Source organism: Bombyx mori, chromosome 22, assembly GCF_030269925.1.
Source record: "Bombyx mori chromosome 22, ASM3026992v2".
NCBI lineage: Eukaryota > Metazoa > Arthropoda > Insecta > Lepidoptera > Bombycidae > Bombyx > Bombyx mori.
In genome coordinates this window covers 13,134,876-13,154,275 of record NC_085128.1, presented here as the reverse complement: position 1 = coordinate 13,154,275, position 19,400 = coordinate 13,134,876, and the positions used below count along the sequence as shown (strand labels likewise).

General features: G+C 38.1%; 1 protein-coding gene across 8 annotated transcripts in view; it reads right to left on the bottom strand.

Annotated features, from left to right (window-relative positions):
• The window catches only part of LOC101740457 (afadin), an 88,462-nt gene that overhangs the window by 49,026 nt on the left and 20,036 nt on the right, over nt 1–19,400 (bottom strand). For 6 of the 8 annotated variants that reach the window (XM_012690661.4, XM_021348220.3, XM_038019019.2 and 3 more), the window contains 6 exons: nt 18,724–18,832; nt 15,396–15,586; nt 14,043–14,196; nt 13,021–13,146; nt 10,914–11,071; nt 10,105–10,180 (listed from right to left, as the gene is read on the bottom strand). In XM_012690661.4, coding sequence (XP_012546115.2) covers nt 10,105–10,180; nt 10,914–11,071; nt 13,021–13,146; nt 14,043–14,196; nt 15,396–15,586; nt 18,724–18,832 — 814 coding nt within the window. Of the gene's footprint in view, nt 1–5,881; nt 6,029–6,223; nt 6,336–10,104; nt 10,181–10,913; nt 11,072–13,020; nt 13,147–14,042; nt 14,197–15,395; nt 15,587–18,723; nt 18,833–19,400 lie in introns of those variants that run through there. The other 2 variants (XM_021348222.3, XM_021348223.3) reach the window with 2 other exon arrangements.

Here is a 19,400-nt window from a genome sequence, read left to right as displayed (position 1 = left end):
AATTATGGCTACTGATAACCTTTAAAAACCACAAATTTTCGCCGGTTCGTTTTCTTAGCATTTATCTGTTATGCAAACAAGGTTTGCTTAGCATTAAGCGGTTGTCGTAGCCGCATAATTCCCAAAATGATAAATTACGCTGCCCACTTAAAAATACAATTGTAGATATAGCGGTTATAGTGCGGTGATAATTACCAGGCTGTATGTTTCATTTGTCCATCTAACTAAGCCAATAAAACAATAAATGAACTTCGCCTTAATTTACAGCACACGTGTTATTAAACTCATCGATCCGATTCTTACAACTCGTATAATAATTATATTTTCATGAAAAAAGTAAGGATTATCGACGTACATTGAAGCGAGCGAGTTAGATCGTAACTAACATCATCATCATCATCAGCCTTTATCTGCCCACTGCTGGACATAGGCCTTCCCCAATGCCTTCCGCATAATGCGGTCCTCCGCCTTCCGCATCCAACGACTTCCCGCCGTGCGCACTAAGTCGTCAGTCCACCTGGTTGGAGGACGCCCCACGCTGCTTGTACCCATCCGTGTAACTAACATAATAGACCGAAATTCTATTGCATCGTTCGAAGTTTTTTGAAAAGGACCATTATCTTTGCTAATTGTATGATCCCTGAATCGTGACGAATTACGACGCTGCTAAAGGTAATTAATTCAACTAATAGTTAAAAGAATAAGAGCTATCTTATAAGATTGTAGCAAGTCGACCGTGTGTAGGAGTCACTAAGAATTCAATAGAACCCTAGACTATACAAAGCCGTATTGTGAATAATTCAGTTAAGATCGTCCCACTTATTTCCTTTCTTAGCTTCACAAAGTAAATTAATGCATAATAATAATATCGCAACGTTTACTTTATAAAGAAAAAAACCCAATTTACCGAAATAAACACTGTTTTGTTGTTTTTTGTTTGGTTCAGACTAATTTAGACTAGAAGACGACCACTTTACAACGTGAATACTATGGAAACTTTTATCGTTCACGAGATCTACAGGGGCGTTATTAACAGAATGGGCTGCGTGTCCGCGTAGACACGCAGTAGATAGACTTGTTGCTTAAACGATTTTCGTTTTAAAACAAAAATACTGTATTCCGAATACCACAATCGAGTACGCGCCTCTTACAATACGCACAACTACTGTCCACAATCAAACAGTTTACAGCGTGAACTAACACAATTTTCTATGTATTCGCATGCACGACGCGACCTCAACCGTGAAATGTGTGTTATACACGTGATAAAAAACCATTTCGAATATTAAATATGACGTAGGTCACAAAAGCTGCTCCCGTTCAGACTGCAGAATAACGTCAAAAGCGTACTCTAACATCGGATACCGTATAGTCCCGCAATCGAATAGAAATCGAAATCGTTGAAACGCCACTCCGCATTATACACAGAGTGATATGGGCCGGTCAGCTTCGCAGAAAAACCTTTTCGAATAGGTGTGACCTTTACGTACCTACTTGTTTTTCATGTTTCTGATTGCTCAATAGAACACGATGAGTTTTTCTTTTTTTTTCCGGTAAGGTCAGTTTTTGTATCCACACTTTCTTAATGAAAATTACTTTTGACTGAAATATTTGTAACTTTCACCTGTTTTTGTAGACAACCGTCCGAAATAATGTTTAAATGACGGGTTCATTAATTTACTAAAACTACACGTATTTGTCCTTAAATAGAATAATATTCCCGCTTCTATTGCGGGAACTCTTACTCTCCATACTGATTATAACTGCAGTTGCTATCAAACTATCACGGATAACGCATCGAAGACAATGAGAGGAGTGTTTTGTAGAGTAAATCAAACATTATGTATGTGGGTCACAACGTTCCGCATATCGTAGCTATTGTGACGGAATGCGTGTGTGCGACGGCTACGATAACATCAGACAGGAGGTGGGTGCAGCAGTGGACTCGCCGACAACGAGCTAAGGCACGCAATGTCGCGGATGCGCTCCTGTCAAACACAAGACCTTGTGCATACGTCATTCTGCATGATACGGACTATTACAACAATGCATTCTAATACACATTCAGGATTACGAAATTATCAAGATTTTGCAATTCAATTTGCTGTTTAAGCTATTGCATAGATTTTATCGCGAGCTTTGAGCGCGGCGACTGAATCAAGAAATTCCGTAACGAAAATAACCTGACACCCCCACTACGCCTACTATGTAGCTTACGTTCAACACATTCACACGTTGCGCTTGTGTAGTGTTTGTGAATAAGCGCGCGGCGTGACGTCGCACTGCCGCATGCACATCATGAAAAGTCTGCCCATCTCTCCCTCGCGCGGTCTAGGTTATGAGTGTGAAGGGAACAGTTAATGTTTTGCTTGTGTTAATGTTCATAAATATAGCGTGGTCTTATTTTATTGTTGTTTTAATATTAAATTATTATTGTCGATTTATAATTGCATAAGTTGATAAAAAATGCTATGCAATAGCTTTACCGCGGCAGTCTCCGAGTGCCACACGTGTTTTTTTTATTATTCTTTCGATACTTAGTGAGGCACATTCGAAAAGATAATTGTGTAAAGCCAACATGTAAGTAATTATGAAACATGTATTCGAGAATTTTTATGCCGTACAAGGTGGTGAAATTTTAAAGAGAATGTTGGTAACGATATGCTTGCCTGTTATCGAATCCTTTAAAATGAAAACTGTTTTTAACTTTTAAAAAACTCATGTCTCCTAGAACTATGTATAAAATACAAAGAAAATACAAAAAAAATGCAAATTGATGGAGACAATTTAGAGATTCTTAGCACATTTTTTTAAATCACGAAGCCCGTTGTTTACATTACCATAAATTTGAATGCCGACTGAACCTTTGATATACAAATTCACAAAAGCTAATACCTACTGTATAAGAACTTTTCAGGAAGCGAACAAGTAATAATTTATTGTATTCCTCTGTTTGAGATCAACATTTTGAACGCTTTCGATGTATAACTCATATTCAAAGTACAAAAATACCTTTCTACCATTCTAATAATATAACATGCGAAAATAATAATGAAATTTGTTACAATGATACGCACGAGGTGATGAAATAATTAAAGGGTCAACATTCATTAAGCGTGTTCTCAAATACACTATCCGTCTTTGGCATTTACTACTCTATCAGGTTAGTGGGGCAGGTGTGCCATCCATCGAACCCTTGTCTTAAACTTCGTTCAAACATATTTTATTCACCGTGATCTAAGAAAACATTTTTTTTTTGCTTTGCTAAAGTTCGTGTAATGCTTTTAATTACATCGACGGTGAACGAGCCCATTGTCTATCTAATGTTAAATGGCCACTGAAGCCCATACACGCCACAAAGAATACCGTCATATAAGGTGTTTTAAAATAAAAATAATCGAAATTCACCGGCTGCGACCTACTTCAATGTCGGGCTTATTTGAGGTGTATTTCTAAATCACTGAGCAGAAAACACGATAACGTTCTGAATAAACGTACAAAATGGCAAAAGCACGTGTTGACAAAGTTGACGCAGTAGCTAAAACTATTGCTCATATTTAATCCCAACATTTTTTTTGGAAAACAAGTACTTCCCCAAGCAGGAGAAATAAACTTCCACGATGAAGGAATAACAAAAGTCAAAAAAAAAAAAATTGTGTTAATGTAATAAATTTTACTCTGGCGTTTATGGGACCCACGAATAGGTACCCTGCCTATTTTTGCAGCGAAATAGTCACGATTTCCAGTTGAAAGGGTGCCATTGCAGTTGTACAAATACAGTTGTGTTGTGCTGTAGACTTCGACCTCAAGTGTCAATGCAGTATTGACGCTGCGACATAAGCTCCAATGATCACTTAACACCATCCATATCATACTGATAAGCAATAACATCCCTACACCGAGGCATGAACGGCTCACATGTGCTTTCCGTATAAAAATCAAGCTGGGAATTGTCATGGATCAAGCCCAATGAGTTTCTCGCGGGATCTTCTCAGTGGGTTGCGTTTCGGATCCAGTGGTGAATTCTGCAAAGCACTGCTCTTGCTAGGGTTAGTGTTAACAACGTCATCAAGTTTGAGCCCCATGAGCTCACCTACTTGTTAGGTTACGCTGACATAGCCTCTCAAGGCTATCATCAGCTTAGGTAGGAAAAAAAAGGTCATGGATCATATCTGGACACAGTGAACGACAAACAGTCTTACATTAAAGGCACTCAATCGTGCCAGTAGACCACTCATTGCTCCAAATGACAGTAACATCTCATTTTTCTCTCGAGATTTGAAGACTTTTTAGTTTTGTAATAAAAATTTAGTGTTTTTAATTTTATTACTTAGATGGGTGGACGAGCTCACAGCCCACCTGGTTTTAAGCGGTTACTGGAGCCCACAGACATCCACAACGCAAATGCGCCACCCACCTTGAGATTAAGTTCTAAGGTCTCAGTTACAACGGCTGCCACACCCTTCAAACCGAAACGCATTACTGCTTCACCACGGCAGGAACAGGCAGAGCGGTGGCACCTTCCCGTGCGAACTCACAAGAGGTCCTACCACCAGTAATAATGTTAAGCACTGGCTTGTCTGTTCTCTTTGCATTATTGATATTCGAATAGAAGACCGCTTACGATTAAATGGCTCCTACAAGTCTGCCTTCGATAGCATTGTGAAATCTTAATGAAGTGAGCCGAAGTAAATTCTACACGCTACAAACGTATATTTTCTTCGGTTTTCGTGAGTCGTGGACATAATCAAAACTGCTATTACTTAATCCTGCGGTTTTTATTATCAGCATATTATTTCTGACGTTTCAAATCCAACTACCACTAGTTAGTTGCTAAGTGGTTAGCACAATACTCAAGGGTCGACGAACAAAACCTAATTCGTCCGTGACCACAACTGCAAGGTACTTTATTTAAAGAATGTAATGACAATAAAAAGTTTTTCACTAGTGGTAGGACCTCTTGGGAGTCCACACGGGTAGGTACCACCTCCCCGCCTATTTCCGCCGTGAAGCAGTAATGCGTTTCGGTTCGAAGGGTGGGGTAGCCGTTGTAACTATACTGAGATCTTAGAGCTTATATCTCGAGGTGGGTGGCGCATTTACGTTGTAGATGTCTATGGGCTCCAGTAACCACTTAACACCAGGTGGGCTGTGAGCTCGTCCACCCATCTAAGCAATAAAAAAAATACAAGATTAAACTGTAAGAGGAGTTATGTTATTAAAGGATTTAGTGGTAATGAAATCAATATATGTGTATATCTACAGTTAACGTTGAATAGTTTTTATGAAGTAACTTTTACACAATCACCAGCACAATACACGGGTATGTCAAATTGTTCGTTTCGCAGTATACATTATAATCAAAGCCGTTTGCGTAACAACTCTTTTATAATTCTCGTTGCATTTTAAATCGACGAATAAACCAAAGGTATGCCTTTAATTAAGACAACGCTTTATAAAGTACGTGCAAAATAAATAAAATCATCTATTGATGATGGACAGTACAAACGGTTCCTTATAAATATAAATGAAGTAGGTCCCTTTTAACGTCTTGTTTTGCTCGGGAGCGCTTGCCATCTATTTGGCTTTTTCCTGTCACGTGAAGCTAACCGTTTTTCTTCACTAACAAGTCGTTTCAGGCATTGCTCTTATTGCGAGATAATGGCTAGGGTTGTATTACTCGTAGACATAACACTTTATGACCGACGGTTATAAAAAGTGTTCTTTAACGCCGCATTCCCCGCGAAATAAAACGGGTTTGCATTAAGACAAAAGAAACATCCAAGCTTTTTCGATGACGGTACAAGACATTTAGAAAGTTCCGTCCCGTTCACGAACGAAGAATAAAATCGGTATAAAATATGTTAAAGTTTGAACTTACTAAAATACTGCAATGTTCCTCAAACATCCATTGTGCACTGTCCGGATAATCCATAAAACTTTAACTATTGCCGAAGTTGAAACTACTTAGAACTATATTATGCATATCGATTCCGCGAACGAACGGACATCGAACCACGAAACGAGTTAAAAATACCGACAGCAACCAGTCGACCGGCATCAGCGGACACACCGGTCGGACTACTCTACCGGTCCACATGCGTTTGTTTACTATCGGTTTCGATCGCAGCGACGCTGACGGCCGACCGGTATTGCTGTTATTTGAGTTCCAGTGCCAGACGTGTGGCGGGTGCCGAAATAAAAGTTGTGGAAACAAACTTACGGCGGATACCCCAATCCATGCCGGAGGCGCGGTACAGGGGCGCGCAGTGCGGCGTCTGTTAGGCGACTGCCGCGTCCTGCGCCCGCACGTTCCCGACCGTGTATTCCCATTGTGAACCACCGCGAGCATTGTCCGACCCATGAGGAGTCTCACAGAATTACTGAACTCAACAGAGCACAGAGCAAACGTTTAAGAATACCTCAACTTCCTATCTGATTCGTTGGTCGTAAATTTTCTTCTATACGAAGTTGTCTACGTTAAAATTCTTATTAAACTATACATAATATTATATTTATTCACTGGATTTTTAGATAACCCTTACAGTTATAGTTCATTAGTGAAATCTTCCTCACTAAAGATTTTGATCTCTATAACTGAATATTGATTTGTTTTAAATTTCAGTTTAAGCAATTGTACCCAATGCTTAAGTTAAGTCGTACCAAGTTGATTGGTCTGTATTATTTCATTCTTTTTATATTACTGTTATGACAGCTTCTATATATTTTGTTACATGGCTGTAATTTCACGAATTCCGTTTCATGATTGAAAACGCGTTATCGTACAATTCTTTACGACCTATTCATATCCTGCTTAAAATGAGTTTGGATAACGGGCCCAGCATCGGTATTAATATTGAATTTACGATAACAACGCCAAGCTGGAAATGCCCAAAGGCAAAATGTAGGTATCTATTTCAAATATTAACAACTTTTTTGATTTGATACTCTATTAGTAAATAAAAAAAGAGACAGCTACATAGAATACATAGCACCAGACCGGACGACAAACTTTTAAAAACTCTATCGTGATATACGCCTGAGCATCGTTCCGCTGATCGGATTCCAGAGTTCATATCTTTTCATGAGAAAGGATATTTGCATCTCCGAGAGAAATAGAGATAATTAATCAAAACTTAAATATTACTACTCAACTGGTAGGTTATTAATGCAAGCAACTTTTGTAAATACAATTTACATTATTTCAATTGATGTAGGTACATTCGACTAAAATCTTTAACCTGCTGTCGGTTTATCTGCAAAACTACTGAATGCAATCCAACGGCTGTCGTTAAATTTGATTACCCTCTTGTCGATGTTCTGTTCGGACGTCGTTCATAGATATAACGATGGTAATATGTGTTATGCTTGGATATATGTAAATTGACGATTTTGTTATGAAGGTAAAATTGTCTATTACGTCCTTGAATGTCTTAAACTCTTGTGCAATCTCGATGCTTAACAATATATTGATTGACATTAACATAATTATTCCGCTATTCTCAAACCGAAACGTTTTGTTATTTACGACAGAAATTGGCAGATTCGGACGATGGTCAAAGTCTGCAGAGGATTTCAATTACAAAGTATTATATTTAGCATCTATTGCAGTAGTTTTAATATACGATTAACTTCACATAGTTTCAGCAAAATTCTGACCTCTTGTGTTAAAAGCGGCGCGTAGTTTTCACCCTCGCAGATCAGCGAGGATTCTTAGTCAAGACTCCCAGAGTGCGCTAGGAAACCCAGATTAGCAAGCCCCGTAATTACTCGTAAAATCATTGTTTAAAAAGCAACGTGTTGTATGTACCACATTTTTCTTGATTGCACTGCTTCTTTTCCATCTTTAACTGGTCTTTTTTTTTTCGTAGTTAACACTATACATATTTACAATAAGATACAGGCAATAAATACGTTTCCTGTGAGATCGCATGTCATTAATAAAGTTATTCTAGACATTGTTCCCATTATACAGATTATTATTACGTACTTAACTATAACGTAACTATTCGTCGTACGTGAGCTTACCCATTCCATTGTATTGTGACGGACAATAGAGGCTAGCCTAAACAATAATCATAAGAAAACATTTCGTTGACCGATACGGAACTTATTCAGCTATACAGAACAGAATAAGACTGTAAGACACCATTCATTACAGTTTTAAATTGGTATTTTCCCACCACGAAGTAGTAAGTCCTGTGTCCATGCTACGTCTTTCGGCACGCGGTCGCCACTCAAGAACTTTTCGGCCCCAGCGGCTATCCGTTCTACGAGCCATGTGTCCTGCTCACTGCCACTTCAACGTATCGCAATATTTTTTTTCTTCCTTTTCTAGTAGTACGTCCATCGAATAAATTGTCCCTTAATTTTATGCTGTTAAAAGGCTCAGTGTACATCTAGTGCGGTGCTACTCTGACTAAAGTTAATCGACATTACATTTCGTTTCTAGATTCACTCTTGTGTGAAATACAAGGAAAATACAGGGCGGGACAACCGTCACAAAATACGGATGCAACTTCGATCTCATTTCTCAAACGCGTGGTGGCATTCACGTTGTGATTGTTCTACGGTTTTTTTATGATTGAGGAATTACCGGTGGCCCGGAGGCTTTTCCAGTTTCACCAAGAAAGGTGGGCGAGCAAGGGCACAGCCAGGAGGGGTGGAATTTGCTAACAGCTACCCGAGCGCCTTCAAAGGAGACCTAACAACTCAAGAGTAGCTGCTTCGCGAATGAATCTACTACCGGATCGTAATCGCGACCCGCTGAGAATATCCGGCAAGAAACTCAGCGAGTTAGCCTACGGTAACCACGTAAAACCAGTAGGTCATGCGTGAGCTCGTGTCAGACGGTTCACTTTCAGCAACATGAGTAGTCGTCGTGATTAACCAGATAAGATAACAGTAATTCGTAGTTAAAAATGTTCTTTTTAAAGTTTTTTTGCAATTGATGTAACAGTTAAAATCAACTAAATCGCGGCGACAACAGCCGCGAGCAACGCGGGCAGCTAACTTCGCTTTAGATTGCGGGTTCACGAAACATGAAATTACTAAGGAGATACGTCGGTATTTTCGTATGAATGTTTTCTTTGTTTATGTAGTTTTTTTTTTTTTTTACCTCGGAACGATAAAGTCGGATCTGTGTAGTTGATTTTTTTTTTTAAAATACACTTTAATAGCATATCGGCCTTCAAATTCTGGTGATCCTAAGCAGGTTAAGTAATAAAATTACCATATAGGACCAAAGTAAAAATTATTGCTTTGTCATTCGCCCTTGATACGTGAGCAAATTTTCAAGTTATCCACTCGCACGTGTTGAATTTAGTGAAAGTTACGTTGAAAAATTCCGTCTCACAGATATGTGTCCGAAATATCACGAACAGCTAAGTGGTTCAGACGTGAAAGGATAACAAATAAACAAAATTCTATTTTGCATTTATAATACTTATGATTACAAATTTAAAATGTTGCTAATTTGAATATCCGTTCTTATGCCTATAATTACACAGTACACATTACTTTACGGGAACGGTTTCCTTATATGTACCTTGAACCTTGTATTAAAGCAACGTTTTATTTTGTTTATTTTTTAACATTTCAGAACACTTGAGGCATGCACCTCCCGATTACGAAAGTCAAATTCGAGTTTCGGGTAGAATTTTAGGTCAAACTTCATACCGAGTTTTTTTTTTAATTTTTTTTTTATTGCTTAGATGAGTGGACGAGCTCACAGCCCACCTGGTGTTAAGTGGTTACTGGAGCCCATAGACATCTACGACGTAAATGCGCCACCCACCTTGAGATATAAGTTCTAAGGTCTCAGTATAGTTACAACGGCTGCCCCACCCTTCAAACCGAAACGCATTACTGCTTCACGGCAGAAATAGGCGGGGTGGTGGTACCTACCCGTGCGGACTCACAAGAGTTCCTACCACCAGTAAAAACCAGATTAAGGCACCTGTAAAAGCCTATTTGAAAAAAAAAAAAAATCAATTCTGATACCAGAGACGAATTATACGTTACTAAACATCAGCCACGGTTGGCTGAACAACATGAATCTCCATCAAAATTTAAGTCATAAAAATACTATAACTATGTACTCACTCCGAGTCATATTCATCAGCGCCAACGGACACTCGTCATCTTCCAGTATGTACTCCGTGTTGTCAGTCTTGTCTTCCTGTTGGGGGAAATTAAATTAATAAACGGGGAATGGCTTTTATCTATCAGGCACGATTGCAGCACTTAATAATCCTAATAATAATTCCAATGAACCTCGCATTACTACTATGAATTCTCGACAGTAACTTTACTTCAGTATTGACGTTCGAGAAATGACAAGCCGGCAAGAACGCATTATGAAACTTTTCGCTGCCTAAAAATATATTTCACTATAAAATACTACAAATTGATGATATGCATTAGAGCTCATTACATAACTCGCGTGACCATTTCGACAAAGCGACACGACACGAGAACCCTCTCATCGTGGCCGCCGGAAACTACACTCCCGATCCTGCTGACAGAATGGCAAACAGTCGACGTCGCCCTAACCACGTCATCTCGGATCCTCCCGATCCATTAACGGTGCTTTTAGGTACCTCAAGCACCAGTCACCGTTCTTGTCGAACCCATCGCTTGCGACGAAGGGCTCGACGAGTAAATTAACCCTCAGACACAGCCCACTGCATTTCTCGCCGGATCTTCTCAGTGGGTCGCGTTTCCGATCCGGTGGTAGATTCTGCGAAGCACGGCTCTTGCTAAGGCTCATGTTAGCAACATCGTCAGGTTTGAGCCCGTGAGCTAACGTACTAGCCCGGTGGCGCTAATATGGTCTCTCTAGACCATCTTAGATAGAGAAAAAAAAACGCATGTGATTACAAACAAAATAAACAGAATTGTTTGCTGATTACCTGAACGATACAAAACTGTTGAGGGTCCTGATGTCCCATTCCGTATTTTTCGAGAGTTTCTTTAAGAACGGTCGCCGCCGAATCGTTGACCGACAGGAGTAGCGTTATGTACGAAACATCGGGTCTCAGTATACCGCCGTAGATCCTCAGCGTTCCTCCTGCGAACAACATATCATTTTAAACTAATATATAAATCTACAGTGCTTTTTACGGATGTACCGTTATAACTACTGAATCATGCATCCGATTGACTTGAAACCTGGTATCCATGTAGAAAATACATGTACTTAATGGATAGGCTAATATTTATATAAGTGTTGGACTCCCTAATAATAATGACAATAAATAATTTATGTTAATTTTAAATGCCCAGCGAAGTGGGTGAGTACGGCTAGTACTTTATATTTGCATTAAATGGGCAAACGAGGTTTAACCTAATACTAGAGGTCCTGCAGTAGTCGAAATTCGACTATAATTAATTGGAATTGTAAGTTTGTACCCTATTATGATTGTATTTTATACTTCTATAATCACAAATTTCGCCAAGACTACACTATAAAAAATATTAACAAAGACAAACCATATTCTATTCTCAATTTGACAACAGACGTAAAGAACCAAAGTTTGACAATAAATAGTATGCATGCGTGTGTGCGTCAAATACATGGTATGTAGTGTGTGTAATGTTTTCTTTATTGATTTAAAGTATATTTTATGCATTATTTTAAAAAAAAAATTAGCATTGTGCACTTCTTCTCTATATTCTCTATAAGTGTGGAAAATTTCATACTCCTCCGTCCGCGCAATTTTCTTAAAAAGGGATACAAAGTTTTTGCTTCACGTATTAATATATAGACTAGTACTTTATATTTGCATTAAATGGGCAAACGAGGTTTAACCTAATATACCGAAATATACCACTGAGATAGCTGTATTATTTTTTATTGCATATATGAGCGAACGAGCTCACAGCGCCACCTGTTGTTAAGTGTTTACCGGAGCCCATAAAAATCTACAATGTAAATGCCGCCACACACCTTGAGATACGAGTTCTAAGATCTCAGTATAGTTACAACGGCTACCCCACCCTTCAAATCGAAACGCATTACTGCTTCACGCCAGAAACAGGCAGGGTGGTGGTACCTACTCGTGCGGACTCACAAGAGGTTCTACCACTAGTAAGAATAGCTTCTCTATCCTTCAGACAGTAATGATTGCGTCAGACATAGGCGGAATCTGAGTATTAACGAGTGTGAGCTCTCAGTACATCCTACTATCCGTACTTAATACACAGATGTATAATGGGTCAGTATTTCTATAGTTCTTTCCTAACCACGGGTGAGGTTAACAAGATGAAGTTCAATATTAGATGACCGCGCAGTCAAGACTCTCTGTTATGGTGCTGGAGTATAAGGCATGAAGACCTAAATAAAAAATTGATTTAGGAAATTTCAATCACAAGACATGACTATTTTCTACATTGAAAGTCAGGACAGAGAAAGTGAAGACAAGTGATAGTGGTACTTTTGTAAACCAACGAGCAAACTGCTAAATCGATGGTGAGTGGTCATCGTTGCTTTTGAACGACAATAATGCCAGAAGCCCAGCTCAGGAGCTACCTTCTTATACTACCTGAAGTATATAAATATTCACGTTTTATTAAATTATTCCAATTTTATAACTTACTAGCTGTACCCGTCCGCTTCGCCGGGCATTTAAAATTAACATTATTATTTCTCACCCCCACAAAGATTCTCATAATTAACGCCCCCGCAACTGGTGTAGGAAGTCCAACACTCATATAAATATTAGCATATCCATTAAGGACATGTATTTTCTACATGGATACCAAGTTTCAAGTCAATCGGATGCATGGTTCAGTAGCTATAACGGAACATCCGTAAAACCACTGTGGATTTATATATTAGTATAGATTACGTAGATGAATGAACAGCTCAGACACTGTCAGACAGTCCACCTGGTTTTAACTAGGCACCGGAGTCGATAGATTTATTAATGAACCCAACATCTCTTTCTATACACTTGTTCTACCTAACTATTTATAATAGTGAAAGATCGTGAATGAAGTCCAATAAAATATACATACCGGTATCGGGTCCTCCGTCTTTCGACTTGAACTGCTGTAGCTTGCGCCCTAGCTTTTGTTGTCGACGACGACGCATCACCGCTTCAGGGTTACTGATGCTTCTCATGAACGATGTTTCCGGCAGTTCTGTGTGTAAAAGGAAATTTTTCATTCGCATTTTATTCATAAACACATCTTATCAATCATTTTAAAAATCATTACAATATGAAATTTGAACTTTTTTAAATTAAAATTAGGTTTGTTCCGTTTTTGTGTCCCTTGTTAAGTTCTATCATTAGGTATCTCTTATTATTATTATTATCAGCCCACAGACGTCCACTGCTGGACATAGGCCTCCCCCAAGCCTCGGTCCTGCGCTGCCTGCATCCAGCGGATCCCCGCGAACCTCAATAAATCGTCGGCCCATCTAGTGGGAGGCCTACCCACGCTACGTCTGCCAGTACGCGGTCACAACTCAAGAACTTTCTGGCCCCAACGGCCATCCGTTCTGCAAGCTATGTGTTCTGCCCACTGCCACTTCAACGTCGCAATCCTTTGGGCTATGTCGGTTACCATGGTTTTCCTGCGAATCTCCTTAGGTATCTCTTAAAAAAGCTTAATTTAATTTTTGAAGATCGACTGTTTTTGCGGTAAATTTTTTAAAAAGCGTCTAATATAGCGATTTTGTATGTTTTCATCGTGCACCGAGCGAGCGTAAATTCGATGCTCTATAAATATTTCAAATATGATTTAAAATTATAATGATGGTTATTTAAATAATTTATAAATTATTTAAAGAAAATTCATGTCCACTGACAGGAGATTGAACTATCAAAACTTATTTTTTAATGATTTCAAAGCCTCGTTGAAACAATTACGTACAATTTAAAATCCAATTATTATTATTCTTTATTGAATTAACAAAGAAATTTTGTAACTTAGCTATTTGCGTAATGGAAAGCAAAAAAACGAGGATCGTTCAAACTATTCTCATGAAAATTACAAATATCTGAGTTAGCGATTATCTTCTGTATATATTTTACCTGTGTAAAGTTTTTCGGCAACGGGTCGATTCTCATCGTTAGTATCAGACTTCAATCTCGACAGCTTCTCTTTTTTCTTCAATTCTTTTTTCTCTCTCTTGGATAATTTTCTTTTGAAGTTTTGGTCTCCCTTGTCGGATCCTATGACGGAGGCCTGCAAATGTATTTTAATGAGAGATTGCTCTAAAATAATATATTTTATTATTTAATCTAATATATAGACACTTTCAAAATAAATCGATTTATATGTATAGACACACTGGCAAGGCTTGGGTGAGGCCTTTGTCCAGCAGTGGATGTCTGCGGACTGATAGAATAGAATAGAAAAAATTTATACACTGCAATGTTATAACAAAAATATTTAGTAGACAAAAGATGTAGTAGGGTTTAGTGCAGAAAACTATTTTTCAAATAAACGATTAGAATACTACTTAGAAATATTAATTTGAAAAACAAAAATAAATGGAAAATATCAATAAAAAAATATGATGGGACCATATGAGTATTCTTATTTTAGTAGTGAATCAGTCATGAATTTTGGTTCAAAAGTTGAAACACTCTATAATTAATACGATTTTGTGTCTACAACCTCGTTCACTAAAATGGGCTGAGGTATTCACGTTGTTAAGTCTGTGAGCTCCACATGAGCCTTGGACTTTTTTATCATCTATTAAAAATTGAATATTGTGGCTTAAATATAAGTTAGCTAGACATTAGATAATTCAAATGAAGCTAATAAGTATATCGAGGGTAAAAGGCCGTTTAGTTTAAACAACATTTTGGTTATTACGCAACATCTATCTTATTATTAAAGGTCTTCTTTATTTAGTATTAGCATCAACAGTTCGATGTTTTCAATTGAACTTCAATTAGATTTTCTCCATTGAAATAGCTAAAGAAGCTTTTTTGTTATGATATTTTTTCCAAATTTTAAACTTTAAATGGCTCTCCTGTAAAATTGCAAAAATGTCGCTTACACCAAATAGCTTTTCACCAGTCGATATGACATTTTGAACCATATAAACGTTTAACCATATGTGACGGCACTAGTCCCTATACACGTAAAATTAACTTTAGGACATCTTGTGAGTCCGCGCGGGTAGGTGCCTATTTCTGCCCTGAAGCAGTAATGCGTTTCGGCTTGAAGGGTGGGGCAGCCGTTGTAACTATACTGAGAACTTAGAACTTTTATCTCAAGGTAGGTGGCGGCATTTAGACGTCTATGGGCTCCGGTAACCGCTTAACACCAGGAGGGCTGTGAGCTCGTCCACCCATCTAAGCAATAAAAAAAAACTTTTTATTCTAATGTTGACAGTAAACAACAAAGAGGTTGTGAAATCAGTAATAACTCACTTCATTGTTAGTAAGGCACTTAAGTAGGAATCTCCCTTCTCTATCATCCGCGTGCCAGTTGAGTTGCACGAGGAGCGGCTTCTCGTGCGGCTCCAGCTGGCGCTCGTCGTCGGGGCCGTGGGTCTCCCACAACGAGTACGAGCCGAGTGACAGCATACGCATGTCCGGACGGAATTTCTCGATTAGTATCTCTGTGTTAAAATAATAACAGTGGTTTTAATAAACTATTACAAAAGTCAAAGACACTGACTTGATAACGTAATCTTTAATAGTAACATTGTTACGTCGGTAAGAGTAACGCCATCTATCGCCGAATAGTCGAACGAATATCGAAGGACCTAGTAGCACCTAGAACGCTCGAGAAGTACAACGCCATCTGTTGTCAGGTAGCGGAAACTACTACTAGAGATGTGTCGAATATTCTCGATAATTCTAGGGATGAGGTATCGACTATAAAAGCGTTGCGGGGAAGGCACGCAGTCAGTCAGTAATCGGAACTACTCGAAGCGAAACAGTGAACGGATCACCTGAAGCGAAGTGGAACAAGCGAATTGAGAGTTTTAAAGTATTTGTTGAGTGTTTTAAGTGTTCTAGGTGTTGAATACAATGTTCGCTTGTAATTCGGTAGAATTTTATTTATAGAAAACTCCAGCACGTAACAATATTACTTCGATCTATCGAAAAAGTTTCATAGTCGTCGTGTCCTAACCATTCAAACGACCAGTGTACTTGTATAGCTGGGACTATGCCGGTGTTCAAAGACATGTACAAAGTTTTCTAAAGCAATAGGTACTTAAAATTGGTCACAGACGTCTTGTACGAGAAATATTATCGTGTAACAAAAATCAAATTCACAAAATTATTATATTTGCGTAATAACGTATCGTACTGGCGTGTACAATGTGGTCCATTTTTGCCACGGGTCAGACATGCGTTACGGTTTGTAGTGTGGAACAGTCTTTATTAGCAATTGGTATTTCGACTTCATATCTTAGACTGGGTGACGGAGAAAGAGGTGTAGACCTAAGAAAAAATGGATGGATTGCGTGAAAGACGATATGTGTAACAGGGGAGTGAGCGAAGAAATGGTATATGATAGAGGGGTATGGAAGAAAACATGTTGCGCCGACCCCTGATGACTGAGAGAAGGGCAGGAGGACTGGTGATCTTAGATTGGGTGACGGTGTTCACGTTACGATATTTATGGGCTGGGGTGACTACTTAACGCTAAGCGGCGTCATAAATTCATTTAAACAACTATGTTATAAATAATGAAATGTTTGAAGCTTTTTCTATTCTTTATACCGTAAATGCTCAATTTGTCGGTTCTTTTCGACTAAACACTAGATATCTCAAAATGATAACCAAATGTTATAAAATACAATAGAAACTGGATTTAAATTTAATATTAAAAACAAACGTTTGCTGGTTTGTTGAAAACGCAAAAATGTTGCATAGATGCTTCACTCATTATACCTACTTCATTTTACTATATTATATTCTTAGTCATTGTTATTGAACTGTCAAGTGTCGTTGACATGGATATAAAGAGATAATATATTTAACGACATTCCCAGATAAACCTTAAAGCATAAACTAAAAGGTCGTCTCCACTAATTATCGACAACTAGTATTTATGAATGTGGGTTAGTAACTGTATCACATACAATTGTTTACATTTCTTCGTATGTTATCGCGTGAATGAGTTATATCATTGTGAAATTCCAGACTGCACTAACTTTCTTGTAAATAGTGATAAATTTCGTTGCAATAAACGGGTTTGTTTCAAGAGACTACGTGTAAAGCCTAACTTTTAGAAATAACGTCGATATCTCAATTGCATTAGTATAGCGATTATCCTATGCATAACTGCATCGGCGATGAGACAGAGCGCTGACTCGTGCGAGCCCACAACCTGTCCCACCACTAACAACAGATATTTGAACACTAACAATTACTACTACACTTAACAATTACTACACTTATCAACTTCATTTTTTTGTAGCCAAGACGAGCATACGGCCCAGATATTGGTGAATGGTTGCCATCGCCCATGGACGTTATTAATGCCGTGGTCACAGCCAAGTTGCTACTTCTGAGTACTCTCTGCAAGTCTAGTTTAGAGAGAGACGTTTGAAGCCTTGTCATAGCTTTCGTGAGACAACGTAGAGGGGAGTTCATTCCAATGGTATGGATGGATTTTGAATTGGTGGTGGGAAATGCGAGGAAAAAAAGTGATTGAGGAATTATCTCGAACTAATCCTCAGCACCCTCCATGGAACACACGTTACATAACACAAAGAAAACCGAAGTCCAAAGACTATTTTCAGAATCAGATTAATTTCAAATCATCAATGTAAAAATGGCAGTAAATGTCTAGTAGTCTAGTCTAGTATTTTGTTACTTTTTACATATAACTGCAGTTTATTTAATAATAGTTTTAAAACTCACAAAAACTACTTGTTCCATTATCGTATTAAACTTAACCTTAGATAAAAACGTAATGGATTTGTGACCAATATAAAAATATAACATAATACCGCGAATGAATCTAGATGTGAACACTTTGAACATCAAGATAGTAATATTTTTATGTTTCTATATTATAAAAATGTTATTATTTTATTATGATAAAAGATAACGCACTTAATCTTCGACAAAGACATACGATTTTTTATACATATTCAAAATTTTAACACAAAGGAATGTGTTTGAGTTTTATATATTATGATATGTATTTCAGATGTGTAATATGTATAAGATGTTGGTTAAGTGCACCTTGATTAGTTTTTTGAGTAGATACATCTCTAAACTTTGAAACATACACATAAAGGAAATGTGATATATTTTTTTGAAAGAACACAAAATAAGATGATGGCTCTAAAACAGTAAAAAACACTAAAAAAATTGCTGTATTAACTGCTCAGAATCAGCCTATGAACGGCAAAAAGATCATTATCCTTACCTTACCTACCTAGTTAAGTATTCAAAACTTTAGTATAACTACGGTACTATTACATTTAAACATTCACTAAATAAAATTGTATGTGTTAAAACGTAAACTACTTAACACAATACCAAAGTTTTTTTTTTTAATTGCCCTTGTAGGCAGACGAGCATACGGCCCACCTGATAGTGAGTGGTTACCGTCGCTCATGGACTTCAGCAATGCCAGGGGCAGGGCCAACTGTATTTTCTACAATAGTCTAACAATTAATGTTACATTCGAAGGACATATAAAATAGAGGACTGATTCCGTTTTTTCCAAAATAGTTGTATCACGGCCCAAGATTATCTGCTTTGTGATTTAGAGCAACGTTCCGCTAACCTATGACATCGCTGACGGTGGCGTCGGAGGCGACACGGATACACTTCGTTGCTATCTTCTGACCCAGATCTTGGAAGTAGAAACGCATCACACCGTGGAACTCCAGATTCTGAAAGGAAAGAGCAATATTAAGTTTCACTTTTTTTATTTATTGCTTAGATGGGTGGACTAGCTCACAGCCCACCTGGTGTTAAGTGGTTACTGGAGCCCATAGACATCTACAACGTAAATGCGCCACCCACCTTGAGATAAAAGTTCTAAGGTCTCAGTATAGTTACAACGGCTGCCCCGCCCTTCAAACCGAAATGCATTACTGCTTCACGGCAGAAATAGGCAGGGTGGTGGTACCTACCCGTGAGGACTCACAAAAGGTCCTACCACCAGTAAAAACTTAATCGATAATAGGCCAACAATAAGGAATATGGTAATACCCCTCGTCCGGTCTTTTAATATTCCCTGACATCAACAAAAGCTTTCTTGTATAGACAGAATATTCCTAAAGACGAATTCAAACTTTATCAGCAATATTTTTCTCGTCTTTCTGTGATTAAAACAATGAAACACGTAGCATGTTCTTAAAAGTAAATGTATTAACACTCTTCTTCTTTGTCTTCACCTCTTCCTACTAGGTGGCATCGGCACAGCAAATTTTTCTTTTCATTCTCCACTATCAGCCG